The sequence below is a fragment of the Vulpes vulpes genome, chromosome 1, assembly GCF_048418805.1.
Source record: "Vulpes vulpes isolate BD-2025 chromosome 1, VulVul3, whole genome shotgun sequence".
Taxonomy (NCBI): Eukaryota; Metazoa; Chordata; class Mammalia; order Carnivora; family Canidae; genus Vulpes; species Vulpes vulpes.
In genome coordinates this window covers 127,413,891-127,441,326 of record NC_132780.1, presented here as the reverse complement: position 1 = coordinate 127,441,326, position 27,436 = coordinate 127,413,891, and the positions used below count along the sequence as shown (strand labels likewise).

At 62.4% G+C, this 27,436-nt stretch overlaps 1 protein-coding gene across 2 annotated transcripts; it reads left to right on the top strand.

The window, feature by feature from the left end:
• Positions 1-6,990: 6,990 nt before the first annotated feature.
• Positions 6,991-27,316, top strand: MELTF (melanotransferrin). 2 transcript variants are annotated; one of them, XM_072726160.1, is made up of 16 exons: positions 6,991-7,113; positions 8,594-8,748; positions 9,733-9,832; positions 11,685-11,867; positions 13,184-13,340; positions 14,286-14,353; positions 17,962-18,149; positions 18,328-18,508; positions 19,108-19,259; positions 21,475-21,571; positions 22,174-22,368; positions 23,081-23,237; positions 23,325-23,392; positions 24,654-24,841; positions 26,123-26,321; positions 26,773-27,316. In XM_072726160.1, the coding sequence occupies exons 1-16, from the start codon at positions 7,065-7,067 to the stop codon at positions 26,847-26,849; spliced, it is 2,214 nt and encodes a 737-aa protein (XP_072582261.1). In that variant the 5' UTR covers positions 6,991-7,064; the 3' UTR covers positions 26,850-27,316. The 2 variants fall into 2 exon arrangements, with proteins under 2 accessions (XP_072582261.1, XP_072582268.1); XM_072726167.1 differs by lacking the exons at positions 13,184-13,340; positions 14,286-14,353.
• The last annotated feature ends 120 nt before the right edge of the window (positions 27,317-27,436 follow it).

The window sequence follows — 27,436 nt, the reverse complement described above, 5'->3', positions numbered from 1 at the left end:
GAACAGGTACCAAACCTGACCAGGAACTTTCACACTACGATTTTTCTAACAGTTTCTTTTACGTATAGTAGAGTATACTGGTGGAGAAGGCGAGAGGACGGAGACTAGAAGACGGTGAAGGCTGGAATTCTCTCCCGTTGTCTTCTGTTGCTTACTTGTTACTGAAGTATAACATATAAAATGTAGGAACATCATCAGTGTACATATACCTCAGTGAATTTTTAGAAACCAACCCCCGTGTAATAGCATGAAGCTCAGAGCATGACCAGCACCCCATGTACCCTGCCTCATCGCCCAGTTGTTCCTCCAAGGGAAGCCACTATCCTTTTTTTTTTTTTTTTAAATTCATTTTAGTGAGAGAGAGGAAAGGGAGGGAAGCAGGCTCCTGGCTGAGTGCAGAGCCCCATTTGGGGCTCAATCTCACAACCCTGAGATCATGACCCAAGCCAAAATCAAGAATCGATGCTTAACCAATTGAGCCAAACAAGCACTCCCCTAACTTTCTTACATGTCTTTTAAAATTATGTGCAGTAAAATCCTCTGTGGTGTCCAATTCTATGAGTTTTGATCCATGTATACAGCATGTAATCATCTCCAAAACTAGTCCATAACTCCGCCTACCCCCAACTTCTGATAACCTCTGGTATTTTCTCAGTGCCTATAGTTTGGCCTTTCCCAGAATGTAGTATAAGTGGAGCCATATCCTATGGAGTATTTTGGGTGTGGCTACTTGGACTTAGCAAAATGTATCTGAGGTTCATCCCTGTTGCTGCAGGAATCGAGTTTGTTATTTTCATTGCAAAATAGTAGTCCATTTAAAGGTTGTATAATTCATTTACCCCTTCACCGGAGGGTTTTTGGATTGTTTTCAGTTTTTTCCAGTATATTTTTGTGCTTCTTTGCAAATTTAGGTCTGCAGGAACAAGGATCAGAACCAGAAACAAGTTTCTGATCTGACAGCTGTGACAGGCCCTCCCCCACTCCACCTCCCTCTACTGTGAGCATCCACACATTTGGGCAGTTGCACAGGAGCTTATTATCCTAAAACAAACTTTAAATGCAGGATAATATATCCCAAGAGCCTGTTTATAGAACAAAATTACGACTAGAATAATAGAGTACGTGAATAAGCAATTTTGAGTTTTTAGCATTTCAAATTCCCAGGAATAACAAATGGTCCAAAAGCTGGATGTGCCGGTGACCAGTGCCAGATCCTCATTGCTGGTGTCCTACGGGAAGTAAATGTCTACTTAGGACAGTAGTAAATGAGAAGAAAATAGTCTGAGCAACAAATAAAAACAGCCATTTGTTAAACCTGAGACTTAATAGCCTTACAATTTAGAAAACAATCCGTGGAGACAGTCCTAATCTTTCAAGAAAATCTAGTTGACCACCAAAGGATTGTGGCTTGCTTTTTAAAATTAATAACTACCAATTTCCTCTAGCTGGTATCTTCTCTGTATATTAAAAATTACTAATATTCTGTAGCTAACAGAAATCTAATTCTAATGCAACATATTTAAGGAATCCTTGAACCGGAGCAGCCCATCCCCTTCGTTGATGGCATGTGGATAGCACAATTGGCCTTGTCCATGTTTTCCATTCGCACCATAATAAGACTTGATTTCTCTCGTGTGTTTTCAAAAACAACAATAACAACAACATTAGGTCATTCCTCTTAATTGATGCTAAACTAAACCTTAGGAACTACTGGTGTTACCCAAAACAGAAACTATTCACCCCTGTTTCTGCAAATCAGCCACTAATGACCAATATCATTTGGATAGTTTTTACCTACGGTAGAATGATTTTTTTTTTTAACAGTATAGAATTCTAGGCCCAAAACAATTGCATATGAAACAAGACATGGTGAATTTTCTGATGGAAGGAAAGATTAGAACAAGTGATGTAATCTTTCTTTAGGATGTCTAAAATCAGGTTCATTCACCTCACAGATGGGAGGGCTAAAGACAAGATGAGAGTCCCATATGTTTCACACTATGAATCTACGAAAAGGTTTTCTAAATCTTGTGACAGTCATTTGATCAAAAATATCTACTTCCCTAGTGATATTTAAGACTAGAAAAGATATGTCTTAATAATAGATCCCTTTCTTTCTCTGTGAAAGTTCAGTGCTTGCTTCGGATCTAGTTTATCTGACATTCCTCACTTACTAGGAAAAAACTTTACTGACCTTTTAACTATTTTTCTACCAGTAGCTAAAAATGGTTGTACTTAAGAATAGTCTCTCCATTATCCACATTTTAACCTTAATGCTTCTTGACATTTATCTTCCCCAAATATTCAGTCACCAAATACTGTTGATTATTCCTTGATGTCCTATTTCTCTTGCTGTTATTTCCACTGTCATCACTCTGTCCCTTAACCCACCTTCACCCCCAGGCCTGGATTGCTAAGGTGGCCTCTTTGATCATCTCTCAGCTTCTAATTTGCCCGCTTGCTGACCGAGCCGTCACCAGATGAGTTTTCCTAAAATACAGCTTGCTTGGATTGTGTTTCTCCTCAGTGACCTTCATGGGTCCTAAATACAAACTAATGAACTGTCTAGTGTAGTTCTGGAACATCTCCCACCACCTACCTCTCCAGCCATACCTGGGCAGTTCTTGTCTTGTGACTGTTGGTCATATAAATTCCTACCTTTTCTTCAAGGCCCACCCCGAATCCCTCCTCCCTACGGAAGACTCCTCAGTTACAGCCCACGAAGCCTGAACTCCTGCGGTGTATACACTGGGTGTCCACTTAGCACTGAACATGTTCTCCCTCCCTGCTTTTACCTCTTTAAGCGTTTGGTTTGTCTCAGATTAGGTGGCCTACTTGTATTCCTCTGCCCCAGTAAGGCACCCATGGCAGGCTAGGATGTCCTACTCGTTGCAGGCCTCTGGTACAGCAAGACTGTCCTCACTGCCTTGGCTTTTCATGACCTGAAAACATCGTGGTGTAAGGGTTCCTTAGCAGCCACTCCATTTGCAAATTGGTAGAGTTCGGATGGAAGAGGGGATGGGAGTGGATAAAACAGTCTGACTACAAATCTCTAAATCGGACAAAAAATTTTTTTAAAGATTTTTATTTAGGGGATCCCTGGGTGGCGCAGCGGTTTGGCGCCTGCCTTTGGCTCAGGGCGCGATCCTGGAGACCCGGGATCGAATCCCACATCGGGCTCCCGGTGCATGGAGCCTGCTTCTCCCTCTGCCTATGTCTCTGCCTCTCTCTCTCTCTCTCTCTCTGACTATCATAAATAAATAAAAATTAAAAAAATTTTTTAAAAAAGATTTTTATTTATTCATGAGAGACACAAAGGCAGAGATACAGGCAAAGGGAGAGGCAGGCTCCATGCAGGGAGCCCAACGCGGGACCCAATCCCGGGTTCCCAGGATCACACCGGGGACCAAAGGCGGCACTAAACCACAGAGCCATCCAGGCTGCCCCCGACAGAATTTTTAATTATAGTCCTTTCCTCCCTGGTCCCTTCTATGGTAATCTTCCTTTCCTAATATGCTCTGTGATTTTTCACTTTGTGTCAGTGAATATGTTTTCATGATAAGTCATCTGAAACCCTCCTCCCTGGGGTAGGAATAACTTCTCTGTAAATCTCCGTGACAGAGCCAGATATACTACTCTTGCTTTTATCTCTTTATTCTTTAGCTCCTTTTATACTGGCTTCCACTGATTAAATCTTATATTAAGTGAAACAGATGGAGCTTTATTAATGGCTTTAAAGCTCTATCTCCAGGGCTAATCTCAGGGCCTTCTAATCCTCTACATTTTATATTTTGGGTTGCAAGGAAGTTTTCCGGGGGGGTGTATATTTCTTGGTTTGATATTAATACATCAAGCTCTGAGATGCTGGACTTATATTTGAATGCAGGTTTGACTCAGGACTTTTTTTTTTTTTTAAGATTTTATTTATATATTTGAGAGAGAATGTGTGAGCAAAAGAGCACAAGCGGGGGGCAGGGGCAAGGGGAGAGGGAGAAGCAGACTCCCCACTGAGCAGGAGCTTGATCCTAGGACCTGGGATCATAACCTGAGCTGAAGGCAGATGCTTAACCAATTGAGCCACCCAGGCGCCCCAACTTTTCAACCCCTCTTCACTCCACTCCAAGGAAAAAGCATTCTCCCTTTTCCCCTTAAGATCAGCTTTTCTGCTTGTCCTCCTGATAGTCCTTACCTCCTCTTTTCCTGTATCCTTAGTCTCCTTCCTGCATGGGCTACTTGTGCTCTGACTATATGATCAAGTCTCTCCTATGAAAACTTTCTGTCGACTCCAAATCCCCTTGAACCAACCTCTCTCCCCTGCCCTTCTTAAGCCAGGTATCCGTAAGACCTGCCCACTTTCCACTCACTTCTAATCATACTTCGTTGACTACCTACTGCGTTCTAGACCTGATGCTAGGCATTGGGCGTGACGGCGGGCAGGACAGCTCCGCGGCCTCGTGGAGTCCAGCCTCCCGGCCAAGCCGGAGCCCTCGCCAGGCCACTGAAAGTGCTTGGAGCTGTCTGTACCCCACATTCTGTGGCCCTTCTCAGCCCTTCCCCGTCAGTGGCTCGAGGCACCTGAGCCGTCATCAGTAGCACCCTCAGGCTTCCAGGAGGCCTCCTCCGTGCTCAGGGCCCCGATGAGTGCGAGAGAACAACACAGGACCTACCTCCCAAGGACATACGAGAGCATCGCGGAGCCCAAGCGGGACAGGGCTCCGCCTAAGTGAAGCTTCCCAGGGAAAATGCTTTGTTTGTTTTTAAAGGTTGTATTTGTTTATTCATGAGAGACACGCAGAGAGGCCCAGACACAGGCGGGGGAGAAGCAGGCTCCCTGCGGGGAGCCCGAAGCGGGACTCAATCCCAGGACCCCGGGGTCAGGCCCTGGGCTGAAGGCGGCGCTAACCGCTGAGCCCCCTGGGCTGCCCTGGGAAATACTTTTAAAGTGGCCAAAGCTTGTATTCACAAAACTCGCTCAGTATATCCACCATTGAGTTTGGGAAACAAATTCAGATGTACTCACCCATCAGCAGGTACGGCGGGTGATGGCAGGAGTCGGGGTGCGGTACCTCATAATAACACGTTTGCTGCTGCGGATGTTCCCCACCAATACTCTGTAACCTGCCCTTCCAGTGTCCTCCAGATAAAAATTGTTGGGGCTTGTTCTTAATTAGTCAAAGACATTACAGCTCGTCGAAATAGATAAATATGAATCATGGTTTATTGTGATGAAAAAAATATGTGAATTTTCCTAAGATTCTGGGTAAAAGAATTGTTCCTATTTGGTGGCTCATCAGTCCGTAACTGTCAACACAGGTTTCCCACCCCCCGTCTAAGGCCCCCTCTTCCTTCTGAGTCCCTAGAAACTATCTTCCACGTCCTCCATCCCATGGTACCTGCTGCTGTTCCTCAGTTTCCCGGCAAGCAAGCCCCATGGTTGGGGCTCGGGGCAGCCTGAACCCTTGCAGAGCCAGAGCTGTGTGTTTGGCAGAGTAGGGGAGAGCTCTTTGTGTCTCGAGAGGGGGTCCCAGAACTGTTGTTTAGGTCCCCAGCCCTCTAGGAGTCCGTGAAGCTAGTTCTGTTCCTAGAAGGGAGCTCGGAGGGCTCTCCCTCTCCTCAGCGGGGGTCCAGAAAGGGACCAACTGTCCCCGCCCTTCTCTGTAAAGCTCTTTCCAGGGCCCCCGGAGGCCCAGCGGCTGAGCGTCCGCCTGCGGCCCAGGCTGACCCCGGGTCCCGGGATCGAGGCCCACGTCGGGCTCCGCGCAGGGATGGAGCCTGCTCCTCCCTCGGCCTGGTCTCTCGCGAACACACCCCGCGTGATGGACACGGCTCTCTCCGGGCCAAGTGCCCGGCCCAGGGTGCCCGGGTGCCTCCCGGCCCATCTCCGACCAGGTGGCCGGCCGCGGGCCCAAGGCCTCGTGCGGGCCCCGGGCGCTGAAGTCCGGGCAGGCCCCGCCGGCTGAGGTCACGGGGGCCCGGCGTGGGGGCCGCGGGGGGCCTGCAACTCCGTCCGGGCCGGGCATCGCGCCCCCCGGTGCCCCCCCCCCCCCGGGCCCGACTCAGCGGCGCGTCCCAGGACCCAGAGACCCCGCCGGACCCGCGGCTCTGCTCTGCGGCGAGGCCTCCCGGGCGGGCGGGGGCGGGACCGCTGATGCCGGCCGGACCCGGACCGGACCCGGACCCGGACCCGCTCGGCCGCCTCCCCCCCGCGGGCCAGGGCAGCCCGGACGGCGCACACCGGCTCCCGCGGCTCCGGCTTCCTGGGTCCGCGGCGGCGCGGGTCAGCCCCGTGCGGCGGGGGGGGGGGGACCGGGTCACCGGGGGGGCGGCGGGGAAGGAGGACCGGGTCACCCGGGTGCGGCCTGGGGGCGGGGGGGGCGGGACCGGGTCACCCGGGGTGAGGCCTGGGGGCACGGCCGGCAGGGGGCGCAGGGGGCCAGGACCCGGTTCACCCGGGGTGCGGCCTGAGGGCGGGGGGCGGGACCCGGGTCACCGTGGGCTGCGGCCTGAGGGCACGGCCGGCAGGGGGCGCAGGGGGCCAGGACCCGGTTCACCCGGGGTGCGGCCTGGGGGCGGGGGGGGCGGGACCGGGTCACCCGGGGTGCGGCCTGGGGGCGGGGGGCGGGACCCGGGTCACCCTGGGCTGCGGCCTGAGGGCACGGCCGGCAGGGGGCGCAGGGGGCCAGGACCCGGTTCACCCGGGGTGCGGCCTGGGGGCGGGGGGCGGGACCCGGGTCACCGTGGGCTGCGGCCTGAGGGCACGGCCGGCAGGGGGCGCAGGGGGCCAGGACCCGGTTCACCCGGGGTGCGGCCTGGGGGCGGGGGGCGGGACCCGGGTCACCCTGGGCTGCGGCCTGAGGGCACGGCCGGCAGGGGGCGCAGGGGGCCAGGACCCGGGTCACCCGGGGGCAGCCCGGGGCCGGGCACGGCCGGCGGGGGCGGGGGCGGGGGCGGGGGCGAGGGCGGGGGAGGGGGCCAGTCCCGGGGCGGGGCTCGGCGCGCACTTAAGCGGCGGGGCGGGGGCGGGGCGGGGGCCTGGCTGCGGGTCTGCGCTTCCCGCCGGCGTCATGCGGGGCCCGAGCGCGGCCCTGTGGGTCCTCCTGGCGCTGCGCACAGGTGAGGCCCGGCCGCGGGCAGGAGCTGGGGCCCGACGCCGTCGTCAGCCCCCGCGGGGTCCCCAGGCCGCGTCCCCCCGGGCAGGGGCGGGGGCGGGGCCGAGCGCAGCCGGAGGCGCTGGGGGAGCCCAGGGGGCTCCTGGGGGGCTTCCCGGAGGAGGCGGCCTGCGCCGGGCCTCGGGACGCAGCGCCTTCGAGCGGCGGAGGCGGGGCGGGCCCGGTCTCCTGGGCCCTCGCCGCGCCCCCAGGGAGCCGGGCCGGCGGCGCTGGGGCGGGGGGGGGGGCGGCTGCGGGCGGCGGGGGGCGCGGGCCGCCCCTTGCGGTTCCCGCTCGTCGTCCCCGAGGGGCCCCGGGACCCAGGGCGAGAGGCGCCAAGAGGGGCGGGAAGGGCCCGGAGCCCATGCGCCGCCCCGGTGCCCCCGGGCCGGAGAGCACCCCCCGGGCCTGGGACGCCCCCGTGGCCGCGGTCCTCCCAGGGGAGGGGCAGGGCTGGTCGCGGGCTCGCTGTGAACGTCCGCGGGGTGACCCGGGCGGCCGGGGTGCTGGGGCAGCTGGGCACCCCCGTCCTCCCCCCAGCCCTCAGCGGGGCCCAGGTGCGCTGGTTAGGGCAGCTGGGCCCCGTCCCCCAGCCCTCAGTGGGACCCAGGTGCGCTGGTTAGGGCAGCTGGGCCCCGTCCCCCAGCCCTCAGCGGGACCCAGGTGCGCTGGTTAGGGCAGCTGGGCCCCGTCCCCCAGCCCTCAGCGGGGCCCAGGTGCGCTGGTTAGGGCAGCTGGGCCCCGTCCCCCAGCCCTCAGCGGGGCCCAGGTGCGCTGGTTAGGGCAGCTGGGCACCGCGTCCCCCAGCCCTCAGCGGGACCCAGGTGCGCTGGTTAGGGCAGCTGGGCCCCGTCCCCCAGCCCTCAGCGGGACCCAGGTGCGCTGGTTAGGGCAGCTGGGCCCCGTCCCCCAGCCCTCAGCGGGACCCAGGTGCGCTGGTTAGGGCAGCTGGGCCCCGTCCCCCAGCCCTCAGCGGGACCCAGGTGCGCTGGTTAGGGCAGCTGGGCCCCGTCCCCCAGCCCTCAGCGGGACCCAGGTGCGCTGGTTAGGGCAGCTGGGCCCCGTCCCCCAGCCCTCAGCGGGACCCAGGTGCGCTGGTTAGGGCAGCTGGGCCCCGTCCCCCAGCCCTCAGCGGGGCCCAGGTGCGCTGGTTAGGGCAGCTGGGCACCGCGTCCCCCAGCCCTCAGCGGGACCCAGGTGCGCTGGTTAGGGCAGCTGGGCCCCGTCCCCCAGCCCTCAGCGGGACCCAGGTGCGCTGGTTAGGGCAGCTGGGCCCCGTCCCCCAGCCCTCAGTGGGACCCAGGTGCGCTGGTTAGGGCAGCTGGGCCCCGTCCCCCAGCCCTCAGTGGGACCCAGGTGCGCTGGTTAGGGCAGCTGGGCCCCGTCCCCCAGCCCTCAGTGGGACCCAGGTGCGCTGGTTAGGGCAGCTGGGCCCCGTCCCCCAGCCCTCAGCGGGGCGCAGCTGCGCTGGTGCACCACCTCAGACCCAGAGCAGCGCAAGTGCGGCGACCTGAGCAAGGCCTTCGGAGCCGCCGGGATCCAGCCGCCCGTCGGGTGTGTGCAGGCCCCTTCCGCCGACCACTGCATCCGGCTCCTCGCGGTGAGCGCCCCACCCGCTGGGCGGGGGGGGGAGGGGGGCTCCGACGGGGCACCACAAGGGCTCCATTCACGGGGAGGCTCCGGGTGGCCGAAGTCTCCAGGCAACGGGGCCAGGGCTTCCTGGCCAGCCCGTCCCCGCCCAGGTGGGGCCCGGGCACAGTCCTCCCTCCAGGAGAGGCCCCTGCGACAGTGGGGACACTGTCACCGGCCGCACACCCACCCCAGAGGGGCCCCCGGGGGCGCCAGGAGGGCTGTGCAGGTTCCCAGGAGGGGGCTGGCAGCAGCCCCGGGTGCAGGGAGCGGGGTGCAGGGAGCAGGCAGGCGACCTGGCCCAGCTGGCACCGCCGCTGCGAGCTTGGCCGTCAGGGCCCGACTCCAGGCAGGCGCGGGCCGGGGGACCTGGGTCCCCTGGCACTGGGCCCTGACCTCTCCGCAGACCTAGTGCAGCTCCCACGCGGGCTGCGGGCTTGCGTGAGGCTCCACTGCCAGGAAGGCAGGACCCCCAGCTAGACGCCATGGCGACCCCAGGACGCTGACAGCGTCCTGCCATTTGTTTTAGGAGAAAAAACAATGAGGAGGGCATCCGGGGGCCTCGGTCGGCGTCCTAGGAAACCTGAGAAACGGGTTAACGGCGGAGTCGGGGCTCAGAAGCAGGGAAATGAGGGAGATTCACAGTCGCGCTTCGCACCACTTTGTACCGTCCGATTTATTCATTCACTTGCCCTTGGTGTGTAAAGCCCTTAGAAGCCCTAGAAGAGTAATAATTTTTAATGACATAATTAGGAAGCCAAGGCAAGCCTAGACCTAGGAGAGCTGTCACCTGGGACCTGGGAAAGGGTGAGCCCCCTACCTGGTGCAGGCTGAGCCAGGGCAGGGCCCGGGCCAGAGGACCAGGAGGGACGTCCCCGGCAGGCTAGCGGATGGCCCGAGCAGCTGGCCGCGAGCCCCAGGCGGCCGGGCTGGCCTGAGCACGTGTCCCCGGCAGGCCCGGGAGGCGGACGCCATCACCCTGGACGGCGGAGCCATCTACGAGGCAGGGAAGGAGCACGGCCTGAAGCCCGTGGTGGGCGAAGTGTACGACCAAGGTCAGCGGGCGGAGCGGCCTGGGGGCGGGCGGCGAGGATGTCCCCGCAGCGTGTCCCTGCCAGGCCCCGCGCAACCTGCAGCCTCAAGCCGGTCGGTAGCCCTGTCCCCACAGCAGTCCTGGGGTCCAGGCCAGACTGACCTACACAAGCCCCCCCCACTAAGTCTCTCTCGACCCCCCGCTCAGAGCAGGGGTGCCAGAGATACAGAGGGCTGACTCGAGTCCGTTCTTCCTTGCGGGAATCCCGTCACCCCATAGCTTGTAAAGTGGGGAGAGCGGCCCCGGTCCTGTCCCACAGACTAAATGAATCAGCAGGTGCACACCTGTTGCATGGTATGTGCTTAGGACTAGGAGTTCCTTTGCCCCGGTCCCTGCGCCTCACACCCCACGTGCTCTAACCCGGCTGCCCCTGGGAAGCTCGCCCATGACCTGCACGTGTCCAAGGGCTAGCCCCAGTCACGGCCCGGCTCGCTGTCACCTCTAAGGGTCTCCCCTGACCCCTCCCCTGGCCCGAAAGAGCTTCTCTTTCCTGTTTTCCCGGAGCTCTGACTCACTCTGTCAGGATCCCGTCTTCTGTCCTGTTTTCTCTGTCCCCGGCACAGTTGTCCCCGGCACAGTGGGCCCCTCGAGGAGGGCCTGGTCCTCGTCTTTGACACCCCTAGGTCCCTGGTATCCCGCGCAGGTGCTCACTTGGCCCCTTGGTGAATGGGTGACTGTCAGGTGGCTCAGGGCACAGCCTAGCACCTGCACTCCAAGGCCAGAGCACGCCCTGCCTCACTGGCCCCAAACACCACTCTTCCTCTTTAATTAATTCAGCACACTTATTGAGCGCCTACTGTATGCCAGGCATGAGCACAGAGTGGTAAGCCCAAGAGAGCAGCCACCAGGTAGTGAACAGAACGCAAGGAAGCGTAGTCGTGACCGTGGAAGGTGCTGTGAAGGAGGTAGAGCCCACAAGGAGGAAAGGAAGGCATGTGGGGGGACCTACTGGAACGGAGCACTCGGGAAGGCCTCTCCAGGAGGTGGCATTTAACCTGGACCCTGACAAGGGCCCCGGGGGGAAGGAACTTGGGAGGTTCAGGGAACCGGGAAGAAGGGCACGGTGGGTAAATCAGAGGACGGCAGAGGCCAGGCTGCTCAGGTGGCAGAGGCTAGCTCAGGGCACGGGACAGAACCCCGGCTTTATTTTCTAGAACTCAACGGCATTCTGATCTCGGCATCCTGCCCTGCGGGGCACACGGGGGTGGGGGGGTGCGATGCCCGCTGCTCATCGTCCCCGTAGGTAAATCATCCCCGTCTTGTCTGAATGGCCCGCAAGGCTGGGGACCCCTGCCCGCCCACATGCACCCCATTCAAGTTTCCGGGTGATTCGGGACCGCACTGCTAGCTCCCCGTACACTCTCGTGCCGCCCCCCCAGCACCTGTGAGCCCCTCTGCCCATCTGGGTGACGGTCCTGCCTGCCCCGCCTGCGCCTCCCACCGCTCCTCTCCCCATGACCGTGGTGCCCTTCCCCTGAAGGGCCTGGACTCGGGAAGACACAGACTGGGGGCCCCCGTGTCCCCCGCCAGCTGCAGAGCTGCAGCACAGATGCAGACCCAGCGGCAAGTGCCAGTGACTGGCAGGGAAAGGGGAGAAAGAGCCTCTCGGGGCGATGTCCACCGCGTGAGACCGCGAGCCTGGGGTCTCGCCATGAGCCATGTGGGTCGTACCCACGCGCTCTCGGGAACCGGGAAGCGTGCACACGTGGGTGTGCATCCATGCACACGTGCACACGCACGCACGCACGCACCCACACCTGTCTTCCCTCTCGGCTGCTCCCCCCCCGCCCTCACGCCTCTCCCGTCCCTCCTAGAGGTCGGCACCTCCTATTACGCCGTGGCCGTGGTCAAGAGGAGCTCCAACGTGACCATCAACAGCCTGGAGGGGGTGAGGTCCTGTCACACGGGCCTCAACAGGACAGCGGGCTGGAACGTGCCCGTGGGCTACCTGGTGGAGAGCGGCCGCCTGTCCGTGATGGGCTGCGATGTGCTCAAGGGTGAGGCTGCCCCGCGGGGGCTCTGCGTGTCCTGCCCGCCCTCACAGGGGACTCCCTCAGGCTGCCCTCACAACACACGCAGTGCAGGCGTGCACACACGCACAGGCGCGGTCCGCACGTGCCCATATGCACAGGTGCATGCACACACATGCACACACGCACAGGCGCGGTCCACACGTGCCCGCGGACAGGTGCATGCACACATGTGCACGCACACACAGGCGCGGTCCACACGTGCACATATGCACAGGTGCATGCACACACGTGCACACACACACAGGCGCGGTCCACACGTGCCCACAGACAGGTGCGGACGTGCCTGCTGCGGCAGCACTCGAGGAGGCCGGCCCGAGCCACGGGGCCTGGACGCGTGTCCTCCGGGGTGCCGGGTGCATGGGGTCGGGGGGCCGGCTCTTGCAGGCTCAGAGCCGGGAGGCCGGAGTGGGCCAGAAAGGGGAGCCCCAGTGGGGACCCCGAGCAGGGAGCGGAGCTGGCCCGGGCCGTCCTGCTCCCCCTGCGGGCGGCGGGGACTGAGGCGCAGGGTAAATACTTGCCCACGGGGGGCCACAGGGCCTCGGTGCTGGCGGGGACCCTGAGCCATTAGGCGGCCCCCACCTGGCCTGGGAGGCCCTGTTGCCGTCGCCTGCCTTCCCGTGTTGTGAAACGCGTGGCCCGTGAGGTCATAGTCGCGACGTGGCTATTCCTTTGCCGCCCTCATCGCACGGAGCTGGCCTGGGGGTGTGGGGATGGCAGCCTCTGCAGCCCCGGGGACACGGGTGTTCCTCCCCAAGCCACTGTCGGCCCCGCTGCAGCCCACCACCACCCCCGCTCCCCCCCAGCCTGCAGGGGCCCGTGGGTGGCCTGGGCTGAGCCATCCGGGGCCTGGGCCCGCCTGTGGCTGCCTGGCCTCCCTCCCGGCCTCCCTCCCGGCCTCCCTCCCGGCCTCCCTCCCAGCCTTCCTCCCGGCCTCCCTCCCAGCCTCCCTCCCGGCCTTCCTCCCGGCCTTCCTCCCAGCCTCCCTCCCAGCCTCCCAACCTCCCTCCCTCCCGGCCTCTCTCCCAGCCTCCCTCCCGGCCTCCCTCCCGGCCTTCTTCCCGGCCTCCCTCCCAGCCTCCCAACCTCCCTCCCTCCCGGCCTCCCTCCTGGCCTCCTAACCTCCGTCCCTCCCGGCCTCCCTCCTGGCCTCCCTCCCGGCCTCCCAACCTCCCCCCCTCCCGGCCTCCCTCCCGGCCTCCCAACCTCCCTCCCTCCCAGCCTCCCTCCCGGCCTCCCAACCTCCCTCCCTCCCGGCCTCCCAACCTCCCTCCCTCCCGCAGCCGTCAGCGACTACTTTGGGGGCAGCTGCGTCCCCGGGGCTGCAGAGACGGGCCACGCGGACTCCCTGTGCCGCCAGTGCAGGGGCGACGCTGCCGGGGACGGCGTGTGCGACAAGAGCCCCCTGGAGAGATACTACGACTACAGCGGGGCCTTCCGGTGAGGGGCGGGGTGGGGGGACACACGGCGGGCACCAGGCCCCAGGGCGGTGGCACGGCCTGCCCAGTCGGGGGACCCCCGCCCGAGCGCCAGCCGGCTTCGCTCCCAGACCCGACCCGCGGAGCGCACTTAGGGGCGAGGGCTTCGGAGGAAATGACAGAAACCGCCTTGCCACCCTCCTGTCCTCTCCCTGGTGCCTCGGCCGGCGGGGAGGGGGGGGGCAGGAGCCCCCAAGTCCTGACACCTCGAGCTGGCTGGGCCCCCGATTAGGGCCGGCCCTGCCCTTCGGAGCCAGAGGAGAGTCCCCACCGGCTGGGGGCGGCCGCCTCGGTCCGCAGATGAGGGAACAGGCTCAGCGGGGCCGGTCGGAAGCCTCTGGAGCCCCCGGAGCCGCCTTGGCCTCCGTGTCTCCACCTGGACGCGGGGAGCCTGCTAGTGCCCCTGCCCCGGGTGGGATCCGCGTAAATACGGCGTGGGGCAGGGCGCGGAGGGAAGAGCAGTCCTCGGTCCTACAAGCAGCGACTTGGGCCCCTCCGTCCCGGCTCGCCCAGTGGGCCTGGGCCTGCCTCCCTCCGGACAGTGAGCCCTGCGGCAGGGAACACAGAAGTCCTGGTCCCTTCCACTCAGGGGCTTGGTGTCGCATGAGACGTCCTGTCCGATCCCCTCCCTCGAGGCCGACTCCTCCTCCAAACACCCTGAGCGGCACAGCTCTTGACCCGCTAGGGCCCGAGGCGGGCTGTGCAGCGTCCACACTGATCATAAAGCCGGTCTCCCTGTGCGCAGCGACTTTCTCCCCCCACTGTCCAGGTGGTAGAGGCCGGAGGCCTCCACGACTTGGCGAAGCCCCACAGGAAACAAAGTGGGGACCTAGGCCCTGGGACCGCTCCCCCCACGGGCACCCCCGGAACAGAGCTCCAGGGGGCGCTCACGGACTCCCCCCTGCAGGTGCCTGGCGGAAGGGGCGGGGGATGTGGCCTTCGTGAAGCACAGCACAGTGCTGGAGAACACTGACGGTGAGTGCTCCCCGCAGCCCAGCCTAGGCCCTGGAGGTCTCCCCGAGAGGAAGCAGCGGGTCTCAGGAGTGGAGTGAAGCTGCCGGAGGCGGCTCCGCCCTGCTCTGCTTTGGGCTCTGAGTCTCAGCAAACTCTCACCCGCTCCCACCCCCAGGGAGGTCTTGGTAAATCGGGGCAGTGCTGCGTGTACATCCATTAGATCGTTGTCATTTAACATTTTTTATTTTGCAATAATGGAGCTTTGGAACAGTTGCGAGAATAATTCAAAGAACTCCCTTTTTTTTTTTTCCAAAGATTTATGTATCTATTTCTTTTAGAGGGTGGGGAGGGGCAGAAGGAGAGGGAGAGGGAATCCTCTCTCGACCCTGAGACCATGACCTGAGCCAAAATCAAGAGTCAGACCCTTAACCAACTGAGCCACCCAGGTGCCTGCCCCCCTCATTTATTTGTTATCCAGATTCCGACTTTTAGCATTTGCTGTATTGGATTTATCATCCTTCCTATACTTGCGTATATTCTTTCCTTATCGTTCTTTCCACACCTGAATGTGTCGTTTCTGGGGGAGTACATTAGCCTGCAAGGCACTCTTCAATATTTTAGTGTGTAGCTCCAAAAAAACAAGGAGATGGAGACCTGGCCACCGTATAGTTACCGATTTCAGGAAATGTAACATTGACATAATATTATTATCTAGGGATCCCTGGGTGGTGCAGCGGTTTGGCACCTGCCTTCGGCCCAGGGCGCGATCCTGGAGACCCGGGATCACTCTGCCTGTGTCTCTGCCTCTCTCTCTCTCTCTCTCTGTCACTATCATAAATAAAAAATATTTTAAAAATTTAAAAAAATACTATTATCTAATCTGCAGCCCGTATTCCAGATTCATTAACTGTCCCAATTCTGTCCTTTGTAGCAATTTTTGTCAGGACCAAACCTGTGATCACACATGGTTTTTAGTTGTTAGGTCTCTTTACTTTCCTTTAGCTTCTAAGCAGTTTCATAATCTTTCTTTGTTTTTGCGGCATTGACATGTTTGAAGAGTGAGGCCAGTTATTTTATAGAACATCCCCTAATTTGGATTTGCTTAAGGATTATTTATTTCTTTAAACTGGGGTGTAATTCACATGCAGCAAAATGCACTCTTTTGGAAATAGAGTTCCGTGCGTTTTGCCCAAAACACAGTTGAATAACCACCACCACAATCAAGATGGTGACTGTGCCTGACCTTCCATCCAGAAATCTCCTGATGCTCCCTCGTGGCATTCAGCAAACACTTCTGACTATAGTTTTGCCAGTTCAATAATGTCTGATCATTGTCTTTTTTTTTTATCCTAATCTTTTTTTTATCATGACCTTTACCTTTAAAAGCAGAAGGTCCATCATGTGGTATGACATTCAAGAAGGCAAACAATATGAACCAGATTTGAAAAAGGGGAAAAAAATGATTTGAAAAAGGAGGAAGCACATAAGATTAGCTCCAGAGCAAGATGTTCCTACAAAAATGGGCAGCTGGGACTTGGGTCTCAAGATCAAGCAGAGGAAAATGTTAAAGGTGGAGAAAGAATAGGGATATATTGTGTTAAAATTAGCTCTTTTATTTATTTATTTTAAGGAGGGAGGAGGCAGAAGCCGAGAGAGAGAATCTCAAGCAGACTCCTGCTGAGTGCAGGGCCCAACGTGGGGCTCGATCCCACGCCCCTGAGATCATGACCTGAGCTGAAATCTAGAGTCAGATGCTTAACCAGCTGAGTCACCCAGGGGCCCCGAAAATTGGCCCTTTTAAAATGTTGATGATGGGGCAGCCTGGGTGGCTCAGTGGTTTGAGCACCTGCCTTCAGCCCAGGACGTGATCCTGGGGTCCCGGGATCGAGTCCCACATCAGGCTCCCTGCATGGAGCCTGGTTCTCCCTCTGCCCGTGTCTCTGCCTCTCTCTCGCTCTCTCTCTCTCTATCATGAATAAATAAATAAAATCTTTGGTTTTTTTAATTTTTTAAAATTTATTTATTCATGAGTGACAGAGAGAGAGAGGCAGAGACATAGGCAGAGGGAGAAGCAGGCTCCCTGCGGGGAGCCTAATGCAGGACTTGATCCCAGGACCCCGGGATCACGCCCTGAGCCGAAGGCAGATGCTCCCACCTGAGCCACCCAGGGGACCCATGGGGGTTTTGTTTGGAAATAGCTTCAGAGTGAAGAGTTTTCATAACCCCACAAATTATTTTTACCCCTCCTATTTCCTAGCAGAGGCTTATTGTTCTCATTTGAAATTTTTTAAAGTCATAAAAATATTGTTGTGTAAGACCATCTGTTGAGTTACAGTCTTAAAATTAGTCTTCTTAATATTCCTATCTGGTGTTGCTATTCACTCTTTCAAATAAATCTGCCTATTATAAATGAGCTTTATGGAAAATTTCCAGAAGGGTGGGAAAAATACTTTAAAATGACAAGTGAAAAAAAAAAAAAAAGAAGTCGGATGCAAGGGTCCCCTGGCTGGCTCAGTCCGTGGAACGTGCGACTCTTGATCTTGGGGTCATGAGTTCAAGCCCAATGTTGTGTGTAGAGATTACTTATATAAATAATTTTTTTTAAGCAGTAGGGCACCAGGTGGCTCAGTTATTTGAGCCTTTCTTTGACTTATGATTCTGACTCAAGTCATGATCTCATGGGTTGTGAAATAGAATCCAGTATCAGGGCTCTGTGCTCAGCAGGGAGTCTGCTCAGCACCCCCCCCCCCACCCAGACTCTCTGTTTCTCTCTCAAATAAATAAATAAATCTTTTATCTTCTTTTTTACTTATTCACAAGAGACACAGAGAAAGAGGCAGAGACACAGGCCGAGGGAGAAGCAGGCTCCATGCTGGGAGCCCAATGTGGGACTCGATCCCGGGACCCCGGGGTCATGCCCTGGGCCAAAGGCAGGCGCTTACCTGCTGAGCCCCACCAGGTGTCCCAATAAATAAATATTAAAAAAAAAAAAAAAAAGGAAGAAGAAGAAGAAGAAGTAGGATGCTAGAATGCCAATCAGGTGTGTCCTTAACCATGTTAGAAATGGTTAGAAAATAAAAAAAAGGACTTGGGGGAAATGTCCCAGAATATCAGTAGGTGACTATTGGATTAATACACGGGCTGACTTTGGGGTGCCCCCCTTTGCTCTGGGGGGCCGCTCTGGGCCGCTGTGTCCGGCTGGGCCCTGCCCTGGCCCCTGCCCTGCCCTCTGCTCAGAGCCAGATTCAGCGCCCCGCGCAGCAGGGAGCTCCCAGTGCATCCCTCCCAGCCTGAGCTCCTCGGATTCTCTTCCCTTTACAACGTTAACGCGTAGTCCTGTCCGTCTGTCCGTCCATCCGCTCCCTCAGAGCCGTGTCCTCGGGAGAAGCTGTGGGGCAGGAGATGCCAGCAACAGTCCCTGGAGACCCGGGGCCCACGGGCCAGCTCCCGGCCCCTCTGCCTCCTGGGTTCTGGGTCTCAAGCTCCTGGAAGAGGTCGCGGCCTCCGCGCCCCAGCCTCCACTCCCGGCCTCGGCTCCTGGCCTCCACGCCCCAGCCTCCAGGCGGCCGGGCCCTCCCGCAGCCCCCCGCGCACAGGCGCTGGCTCACATGGGCTTCCCGTCTCCCCAGGGAGGACCCTTCCGTCCTGGGGCCAGGCACTGCTGTCCCAGGACTTTGCGCTGCTGTGCCGGGATGGCAGCCGGGCTGACGTCACCGAGTGGAGGCGATGCCACCTGGCGCGCGTGCCTGCCCACGCGGTGGTGGTCCGGGCCGACACGGATGGGGGCCTCGTGTTCCGGCTGCTGAACGAAGGCCAGGTAGGTCAGGCGGCCCGGGGCTGAGCCACCGTCGGGGACCGGGCGGCTGAGTGACGAAGGGAAGCCCCGGGGGACACGGAAGGGGGGTGGCGCCTGCCCTGGTCCCCAGAGGGCGCAGGAGGGGGCGCTGGCAGGGACCTGGGAGGGGGGAAGGCCTCAGCAGCCCCCCGCCCCCCAGCGCCTGTTCAGCCAGGAGGGCAGCAGCTTCCAGATGTTCAGCTCCGAGGCCTACGGCCAGAAGAACCTGCTCTTCAAAGACTCCACCTCGGAGCTGGTGCCCATTGCCACGCAGACCTACGAGGCCTGGTTGGGCCGCGAGTACCTGCACGCCGTGAAGGGTCTCCTCTGTGATCCCAACCGTACGTCCACCTGGGGAGGCCGCTGGCAAAGGACACTCACCCCAAGAGCGGTGCCCCTTGGCCTCCGCGAGAGCCAGTTGCTTCCACCTCCCGCTTCCGGGTGTCTGGGGAGGAGGCTGCTCCCGAGTTGCATGGGCTGCTGTATCCCCGATGCCCCATATGCTCCAAGGGGTGGGATCCGGGACCATCTCGGGGAGAGGCCCTTGCCCTCCCCGCTTAGCTCGGCAGATCCCAGCACGTTCTCCGCTCAGTGCCTCACTCCCCCTCCTCCCACCCCGCAGCCAAGGCCCTGGCTCAGGGGTTGACCGTTGCAGTGGTCTACAGATGGGCCTCGGGCCCCCCGCCCCCCGCAGCCAGGGAAGTGCCATGACCCTCGGTTAGACACGCGACAGCCACGATCTGCCTCAGGCCCCCTCACGGCCCCTGAAAGAGGCACAGTCCTCCCCTTTCTGTAAGAGGAAACAGGCTCGGAGCGTCAGACAACTCCGTCCAGCCAGGGGGGCGGGTGGGGAACAGGACTTCCAACGGGTCCTACGTGCTCCCGGGCCGTGCTCGGGGCAGCCCCTGCAGCAGGCAGGTGACCGCCGCTCCGCACGCAGGCCTGCCCCACTACCTGCGCTGGTGTGTGCTGTCCACTCCCGAGATCCAGAAGTGCGGAGACATGGCCGTGGCCTTCAGCCGGCAGCGGCTCAAGCCAGAGATCCAGTGCGTGTCGGCAGAGTCTCCCCAACACTGCATGGAACGGATCCAGGTGGGGGCCGCGCCCAGACGGGCAGTGGCAGTGCCGGGCCCTTCGGCGCTCTCCCCCCGAGGCCCCTGGTCTAAAGCAGACAGCAGCCTGGGCAGGAGTGTCCTGGGACAACCCGAAGGAGAAGAGGGGAGGAGGAAGGACTGGCGGGGGGCCACCACTCCGGGGCAGGGCAGGTGGGGCGCGCGGAGAGGGGGACGGCTGCTTCCTTTCGGGGGTCCAGGAACCCTTCCTCGCTGAGCGGGGGAGGTAAGGAAGCTTCCAGCTCTTGGGTTGGGCTCAGGTCATGATCTCTTAAGAGGAAGGAAGTTGAGGCTGGCCGGCGAGGCAGGCCTGGAGCACACCGCACCCTGCTGTCTCCCGTTGTGTCCCGTCCTTGCCTTTGTCTCTAAGCTGTCACTGCCCAGCCATGGCCTTGGTCCTGCTCCCACTAACATGCTCCCCACCGGGAGTTAAGAGCACTGGCCCTGCTGGAGGCCACTGCGGCTCGCCCTGCTTTGCTTCTCGACCTAGGGGTTGGGACCAGGACTTGCACCTGGCCCTGGGGCGCTGCCGTCAGGGCGCTGCCAGGCTCGCGGGGGTCCCAGCAGCCCCTGGGTTCCTGGGCTCCTTCTCTTTCCTCTTTGTTTTTTTTTTAAGATTTTATTTATTTTTTTAATTAAAATTTTTTTTAATATTTTATTTATTTATTCATGAGAGACACAGAGAGAGGCAGAGACACAGGCAAAGGGAGAAGCAGGCTCCGTGCAGGGAGCCTGATGCGGGACTTGATCCCGGGTCTCCAGGCTCACCCTGGGCCGCAGGCAGTGCTAAGCCACTGAGCCACCCGGGCTGCCCCTTATTTATTTTTCTTAGAGAGCGAGAACATGGGGGGGGGGGGACTCTCAGGCAGACTCCTCACTGAGCCCCCCACGAGGCTCCGTCTCACCTGAGGTCATGACCTGAGCCCAACCCAAGAGCTGGAGGCTGAACCGGCTGCACCACCCAGGCTCCCTCCTCCCTTAAGAGCCAGTCGCTGGGGCCTGTGGTCAGGAGCCCTTCTCCGGGCCACCCCCAAGTGCAGGCCACGCCAGTGCCCCTCAGGAGTGTCCACGCTGCCCCAGCCAGGCAGCCCGTGGACGTCGAGGAATAGCAGGAGCCAGGATCGGGGCAGATGACGCCCCGGGCGTGCGACGCCGTGTGCCACGCGCTGTGCTAAGACTTCCCGCGGACCCTTCACTTACCCTCACGGGGCCCTGGGGGCGGGTGTGATCACCATCAGGTGTGGAGGCTGAAGCTGGGAGAGGCCGGAGAAGCAACCCGCCCCCGGGTGCCCCGGCTGGGTAGGGGGGCTGCTGGGGTGGGGTGGACGCGGCTGGGACGGGGGAAGGGGGGAGAAGGGTGGGCCGCCCCGCGGAGTGGCTGGGTCACAGGGTTCGGCGCCTGCAGGCAGGGGGACGGCTCCTTAGACGGCTCTGGGCGCAAACAACGGGCCGGGGCGCTGCCAGCCGAACCCCAGCCACAGGCTCAGACACGCTGGCTCCCAAGGCTCCAGGAGGCGCCCAGTGGCTCGACCCCCCACAGCCGTCAGCCCCAGAGGCCCAGGAAGGGAGCGGCCGCTGACTGGGTCCCGGGTGGGGTCCTGGGTCGGGGGGGTGGGCAGGAGCGGCCCCTCACGTGGCCCCAGACGCAGCCCCTCCAGGCTCAAGGACCTCGCAGCCTCGCGCTGGGCCTGAGCAGCGTGGGGCACCTGCCTGGGCGCGGGCGCCCCCCCGCCGCACGCCTCCCCTGGGGCCTGGACGCTGCAGCCCCTCTTCGGGCCCAGGGGCCTCCTACCCAGAGGCTCCGGAATGAGGCGGTGGAGTGGAGCGTGGGAGACGCGGGGAGCTCCGGGTGGGGGGGGTGGCACCTGGGGCTGAGCTCTGACCACCGAGCCGCAGCCTCCTGAGACGTGGCAGGTCGCACAGCCGCTGCTCGCGTACACACTTGGCGCACACGTCCTGCACCCGGCTGGGGGTGCCGTCCGGGCCCCGGGCGCTGGCCTGAGGACCCCCCACCCAGGCCTGAGCCCCGGGGGGGGCACAAGAGTCTGCTGGGAGCAGGGCCTGGCGGCGGGCGATGGCGGCCTGCGTCCCTCGGGGGGCTCCCAAGCAGCACCTCTCCCGCCCACACCTGGGGGGGCTCCCCGGGCGAGCACCCGCACCCTCTCTGGTCTGTGACCTCTCGATGTGTCCCTCAGGCCGGGCAGATCGACGCCGTGACCCTGAGGGGCGAGGACACCTACCTGGCGGGACAGAAGCACGGCCTGGTGCCAGCGGCGGGGGAGCGCTATGCCCGTGAGTGCGGTGGCCGCTTCCTGCACGTGCCCGGGCCTTGGGCCTCGCAGGCCGCGTGCGCCTTCTCCGGTGTCCTTGGCTGTGTGACGGCCCCTCGCAATTATAAAGACCCCGTAGCGGCCGCTCCAGGCCACCCGGAGCAGGCGAGCGTGTGGCCGCCCCAGCAGGTGCCTCCCCGGGCTGCTGCCCAGCCGTCAAGGCTCCAGGGAGGGCCCGGCCCCCTCCACATGGTGACCTCAGGGACCCCCCCCCGGAATGTGGCTAGTCCCAGGGCTTAGGAAAGCTGCTCCTGCGTCCCCAGCTGCACCCCGCCTGTCCCCCGGGAGGTGAGAGAAGTCACACCGGGGTGTCAGGAAGGACAGGCCCTCGGGGAGGAGCGGCCAGGCGGAGGCTGGCGGAGACGGAGCCGAGGGCTGGGGCGGCCCTGGGGACCGGACAGGCCGGGGCCCACAGCGGAGCCCACAGCGGAGCCCACAGCAGAGTCCACGCGGCCGCAGCTCTGTGGCAGGAGCCACTGAGGGGCAGGGTGAGGGTGGCAGGGGTCCCTTGCACCGAGGCCCGGGGAGCACGACCAGGGCCTCACTGGTGTCCCCTCCTCGCAGCGGACGACACGAGCAGCTCGTACTTCGCCGTGGCCGTGGTGAAGCGCAACAGCTCGGACGCCTTCTCCCTGGACGAGCTGCGGGGCAGGCGCTCGTGCCACCCGGGCTTGGGCAGCCCCGCGGGCTGGGACATCCCCGTGGGCGCCCTGCTGCAGAGGGGCTTCCTCCGGCCCAGGGACTGCGACGTCCTCACAGGTACCACGGCCGCAGGAGCGCACCCGGGCCAGCTCCCTCCGGGGTCCGCGGGGCTGGGGCCAGGGGCGAGGGCCAGGCCGCCTGTCCCCACAGAATCCACACGGCAGCCCCCCCTCCTGGGAGGGGGCCAGTGTCCCCTGCTCTGCGGAGGGGGAGCGGGCTGCAGGAGGTACGAGGGGCCCGGTGGGGTCACCTCCCAGCGCGGGGCTGTCCCCGTGTCCCAGCAGCCCCCGGCCGCCACCTGCACGAGTGCCGAGGAGACGCACTTGCCAGGCAGCCGCCACATGCCACCCCAGGGCTCCCCGCGTGCTAAGTCACACGCAGTCGTGGGGAGAGGGAGGCAGCAGGAAGCTGGCACATCCTGGGCTGACTGTGCATGCACCTCTGTCCCGTCTGGCACCTCACAAAAAACCCACGTTTCTTCCTACCCACCTCGGCGAGCACCCAGACAGGGAGCGTCAGGGCTGCTCTCCCGCTCCCACGCGGAGTAGCTTACAGGTAGTGAGCTCCCCATCCCCGAGGGAGCCCAAGGGAGGGCTGGCGGACCACCAGCGGGGGCGGCCCATGGGGTTTGTGTCCAGACAGCCTCCACGTGCCCGCCGTCCCTGCAGTCACCGAGGAGAGGTGTGCCGCTGCGCTGGGGGGAGTGGGGGGGGGGCGCAGGGCCCGCGGCCCCCCACGGCCCCTTACCCAGTGCCCCCCCCCGCCCCAGCCGTGAGCCAGTTCTTCAGCGCCAGCTGCGTGCCTGTCAACAACGCCAAGAACTACCCGGCCTCGCTGTGCGCGCTCTGCGTGGGGGACGAGCGTGGCCGCAACAAGTGTGTGGGCAGCAGCCAGGAGAGGTACTACGGCCACCGCGGCGCCTTCAGGTACGCGGCCTGGTGGGTGGGCTGGGCCCGCTCGCAGCCCGGGGCCCCGCCGCCCCCGCCACCCCCACCTCGGCCTCCTGCCCGCAGGTGCCTGGCTGAGAGCGCGGGGGACGTGGCCTTCGTCAAGCACACGACCGTCTTCGACAACACGAACGGTAGGTGCGGGCGCCGGGCCAGTCTCGGGGGCCGCCGACGTGACCCGGGCCCAGCCTCCCAGGCGCCCTCGGGCGGAGCAGGCCCCGGGCCGCGTCCGCTGGGGGACTCGTTAGGGTCCTCACTGCTCTAGAGACCAGAGAGTCTCCATCCCCCCGAATGGTAGAAACGCCACCTCCGTCGGGTGGGAGGCGGCCCTGCTGGGGCATCTCTGCACAGTTCCCCGCGCAGCCCCCGGGCCTGGGAGCCAGGGCTCAGCCCCGTCCCCCCCGGGGTGCCTTCCCTTCTCTGGAGTCACCTTCCCGGGCCCCCCTGGGAGAAGAGCCCCGGATCCCTCTGCCCCAGGCCCCCAAGCCCACACCTGGTCCTACCGGGTGCCTCATCCCCTCGCAGCGCCTACGCCCTCTTGAAGACCAGAGGCTGTTTGCTTCCAGCACCTCCCGGCCGCTCCTTCTCTGTGCCCCGCCCCCAGCCAGGCTCTGAACCCCCGACGCTGGGGGTCCAGTCTTCTGCACTCAGAACCGCCCCCAGAACCTCAGGGCAGGAAGGCACCTTGTGCCCCGGTGGGGGGGAGGGGCTCAGCGGTTCAGCCCCTGCCTGTGGCCCAGGGCGTGACCCTGGAGACCCGGGACCGAGTCCCAGGTCGGGCTCCCTGCATGGAGCCTGCTTCTCCCTCTGCCTGCGTCTCTGCCTCTCTCTCTCTCTCTCTCTCTCTCTCTCTCTCTCATGAATAAATAAATAAAATAAACCTTAAGAAAGAAAACCGCACAGCTTCCCGGGCCCCACCCCTAGACCTGCCTTTGAAACTGCCATCTCACACCTTGATGTCATACCTCTCCCGGTTTGAGATCTTGGGCTGTTGGGGGAAGAGGTCAGCCACCTTCAGGAGCCCCCCACACACCTCAGGTCCAAGACCTGGAACACACAGTTGGGGCTCTTGGCCTGGGAGGGATTAAGAGTCTCAGTTTTCCCTCCTGTGAAATGGGGGTGACCATGCTCATCTGACGTTACTGTCTTGAGGACAGAGCAGGTGCCCGTGAAGTACCTGCCCCGGTACAGGTACCGCCTCTTCCCTCCAGCGGTGGCTCTTCCCAGGGTCATGGCCCTGCTGGGTCCGCTGGTCCTGGCCTAGAGCAGAGCAGCTGGGGCATGGAGTTGGGAGCTGGCCAGGCATTGTCACCTCTGCCCCGGCAAGGATCTGGGGATCCAGGAGCAGAGCTTGTGTCTTGTGTCTTCCCCTGTCGCTCTGCTCCATCCCCTCAGGCCACAACTCTGAGCCCTGGGCTGCTGGGCTCAGGTCCGAGGACTATGAGCTGCTGTGTCCCAACGGGGCCCGGGCCGAGGTGTCGCAGTTCGCAGCCTGCAATCTGGCCCAGATACCACCCCACGCCGTCATGGTCAGGCCGGATACCAACGTCTACGCCGTGTATGGGCTGCTGGACAAGGCCCAGGTGAGCCGGGGCCGGGCGACGGCACCGGGGGGTGGGCAGTGAGGTGACCCCGGGCCCTGTGCCTCGGTTTACCTGAAACAACCCGAGGAAGCCTGGGGAAAGTTCCGAGGTTTTCACTTCGTCAGGCCTCTCCTCCAGCTCTCCCTCTGCGTCTGCGCCGCCCCCCCTCAGCGGCCGGTTCTCACCAAGCTACGAGCGTGCTGTGGTCTCTGCGATCCTTAAAAACCAAAAACAAACGAGGGCCCTCTTGGTTCCACATCCTATAGGGGCCGTGACCCCCCCTTAGAGCAAGGCTCCTTTGGGAGTCCTCTCTCTAGTGTCACCTGCTCCCCTCGGGTCCCTCCGCTCCAGACGGGCCCTCACCAGGGCTCGAACTGCCCCGAGCAGCACAGTGGCCCATGGGGCTGAGTCCCATCACCTCCCTGACCCCTAGCAGCACTGGCCCCAGCTCCCACCTGCCAGAGGAGCTTCCCCCCACCCCGTTCCAGGTCCGCACCTGCCCGGGGCTCCTCCCAGGCATCTGTAGCTGCCCCTCCCGTGCCCCCGCCCCGCCCCCCCCCACCCCCCACCCCCCCCCCCCGGCCTCCCCACCGCCCCCGAGCGCCCCTGGGCTCAGTCCTACACCCTCTTCACCTGTCCGTGCCCTCCGGTCAACATCACCCAGCCCCGGGCCCTTAACAGCCGTCTGTGTGTGGACGTTGTCGGCCCTGCCGTCACCCCCCCGGCCCCCATGTGGACAGCTGCCCACCCGACTGCCCCGAGTGGCCGCCTCAGACTTTCCGTTTCCTCAGAGGCCCTCCTGAGCTCCTGTCCTTCCTTCACGGCCTACATCTAGTCCACCTGCAGATCTGGGGGCTGCACGCACACCTGGAAGGGCCCGGACTCCGATAACAGGGCCCCTGGTTCTCAACCACCGGGGCCCCCCTCCCCACGTTCCCCCCCCGCCGAGTGATAGGTGATGTGGGGAAGAACTTTGTGTCCGTGCACGTTTTCCTGGGAAGGCCGACCTGGCATCAGATATTGGAGTGTCTGTGAGCCCCCGAAGGCCTCATGGCCACTTGGACCCCTCATACTGTGGCACTACCATCGTCTCGTTACTCCAAGTCCCTTTGATGCTGGCTTGAGCTGACTGGTCGGGCTTAGGGTTTCCAGTCGGCCCCGGTGCCCCGAGGTCCCCTGCTCCTGGGTTCACTGTCTGCAGAGCCCCGCGTGGCAGCCAGCAGCTCCTGCGTGGGCCTGCTGAGGCCGGAGGAAAAGCAGGTCGGCCTGTGGTACTTTCAGGACCTGTTTGGAGATGATCACAATAAGAACGGGTTCAGGATGTACGACTCCTCCAACTATCACGGCCAAGACCTGCTCTTCAAGGATGCCACCACCCGGATGGTGCCTGTCAGGGAGAAGGCCACGTACCGAGAGTGGCTGGGCCCGGACTACGCGGCAGCTCTGGAGGGGATGCTGTCTCAGCAGTGCTCGGGCGCAGGTAGGGCCTGGCTGCCGGGCGGGCAGGTTCACGCCTCACAGGGGAAGAGGAGGTGCCCCGCGACCCCGCGTCCCGCCCACAGCATCCCTCCAAGGCTTCCACCCCAAATCCTCGAGTGCAGGGGGGATGCTCCGGGGGGATTACCGACTCTCGAGGTGAGGCGGGGGGTGGGGAAGGGGGTGGACGGTGGTGAGGACAGGGAACACCACCGACAGCAGAAGCCGGGCCCGTGTGACCCGGACGGACCTGGATCCAGGCTGTCGGTGCCAGATGTGGCGCGGAGAGATTATGGCAGCTGCACAGATACACGGGGAGGCGCATTTTGGAAGGAAAGGGGCCGCAGGGAAGCAGGGCAAGGAGCAGTGGTGCTGGGGCCGACAGGGAGGCCGGGCGCGGGGCGGGAGGCGCTGCGGGGCTCCGAGGCCCTGAGCACCTGTGCTTGGTCCCCCAGCGGCCCCCCGGCTGTCCTCGCCGCTGCTGCCTCTCCTGCTGGGCCTCCCCGCGGGCCTCCTGCACCCCGCCCTCTGACGCCACCGCCCGCCAAGCCCGGCCCTCGGGCCCTTCCCGGCCGACGCCAGGGACCGCGAGGTGGCCGAGGACGGAGGGGCCCCGAGCGGGTGGGCACCAGGGAGCCCAGCCCCTGCGTCCCACGGGTGCCTCCCCCCCGCCCCCGCCGGGCAAGGGCAAGTGCCCCAGGGACCGGGCTTCCGCGGCCTCCCTGCCCAGGGCCGTCCCCTGCCGTCCCCTGCCGTCCCCTTCCCCTCGTCAGGGCCCCTCCACCACCGGCCTCCCTCCTGGGACGCGGGCTCTGTCCCGGGACGGCCACCGGGGAGTGGGGCCCACGCAGTGCCGCCCTCTGCCCGTCTGTGGCGCTGGCCACGGTGCTGCCCACGGGGCACCCGGGTGTGCGGGGCTAAGCCCCCAGGGGTCCTCCGACAGGCCCCGCTCCCCAGGGCGCACCCCTCCTGAGCGTCCGGCTCAGCGCCCTGCAGCCCCCACGACTCCTCAGCCACCCCCGCGCCCCCAGCAGAGCGGGTGCCTCCCGACGGGGCCCGGCCTTGAGGACCGCCCAGGGAGCCCCGGAGCAGGGCCCAGGCCCCCGAGGCCGCGGCGGC

Bases quoted from the DNA above. Each gene is read 5' to 3' on its own strand.
- MELTF (XM_072726160.1), top strand. From the start codon at position 7,065: ATGCGGGGCCCGAGCGCGGCCCTGTGGGTCCTCCTGGCGCTGCGCACA. The intron at 23,238-23,324 runs GTACGCGGCCTG...TCCTGCCCGCAG, and splicing joins GGCCACCGCGGCGCCTTCAG to GTGCCTGGCTGAGAGCGCGG. The intron at 23,393-24,653 runs GTAGGTGCGGGC...CCATCCCCTCAG, and splicing joins CGTCTTCGACAACACGAACG to GCCACAACTCTGAGCCCTGG.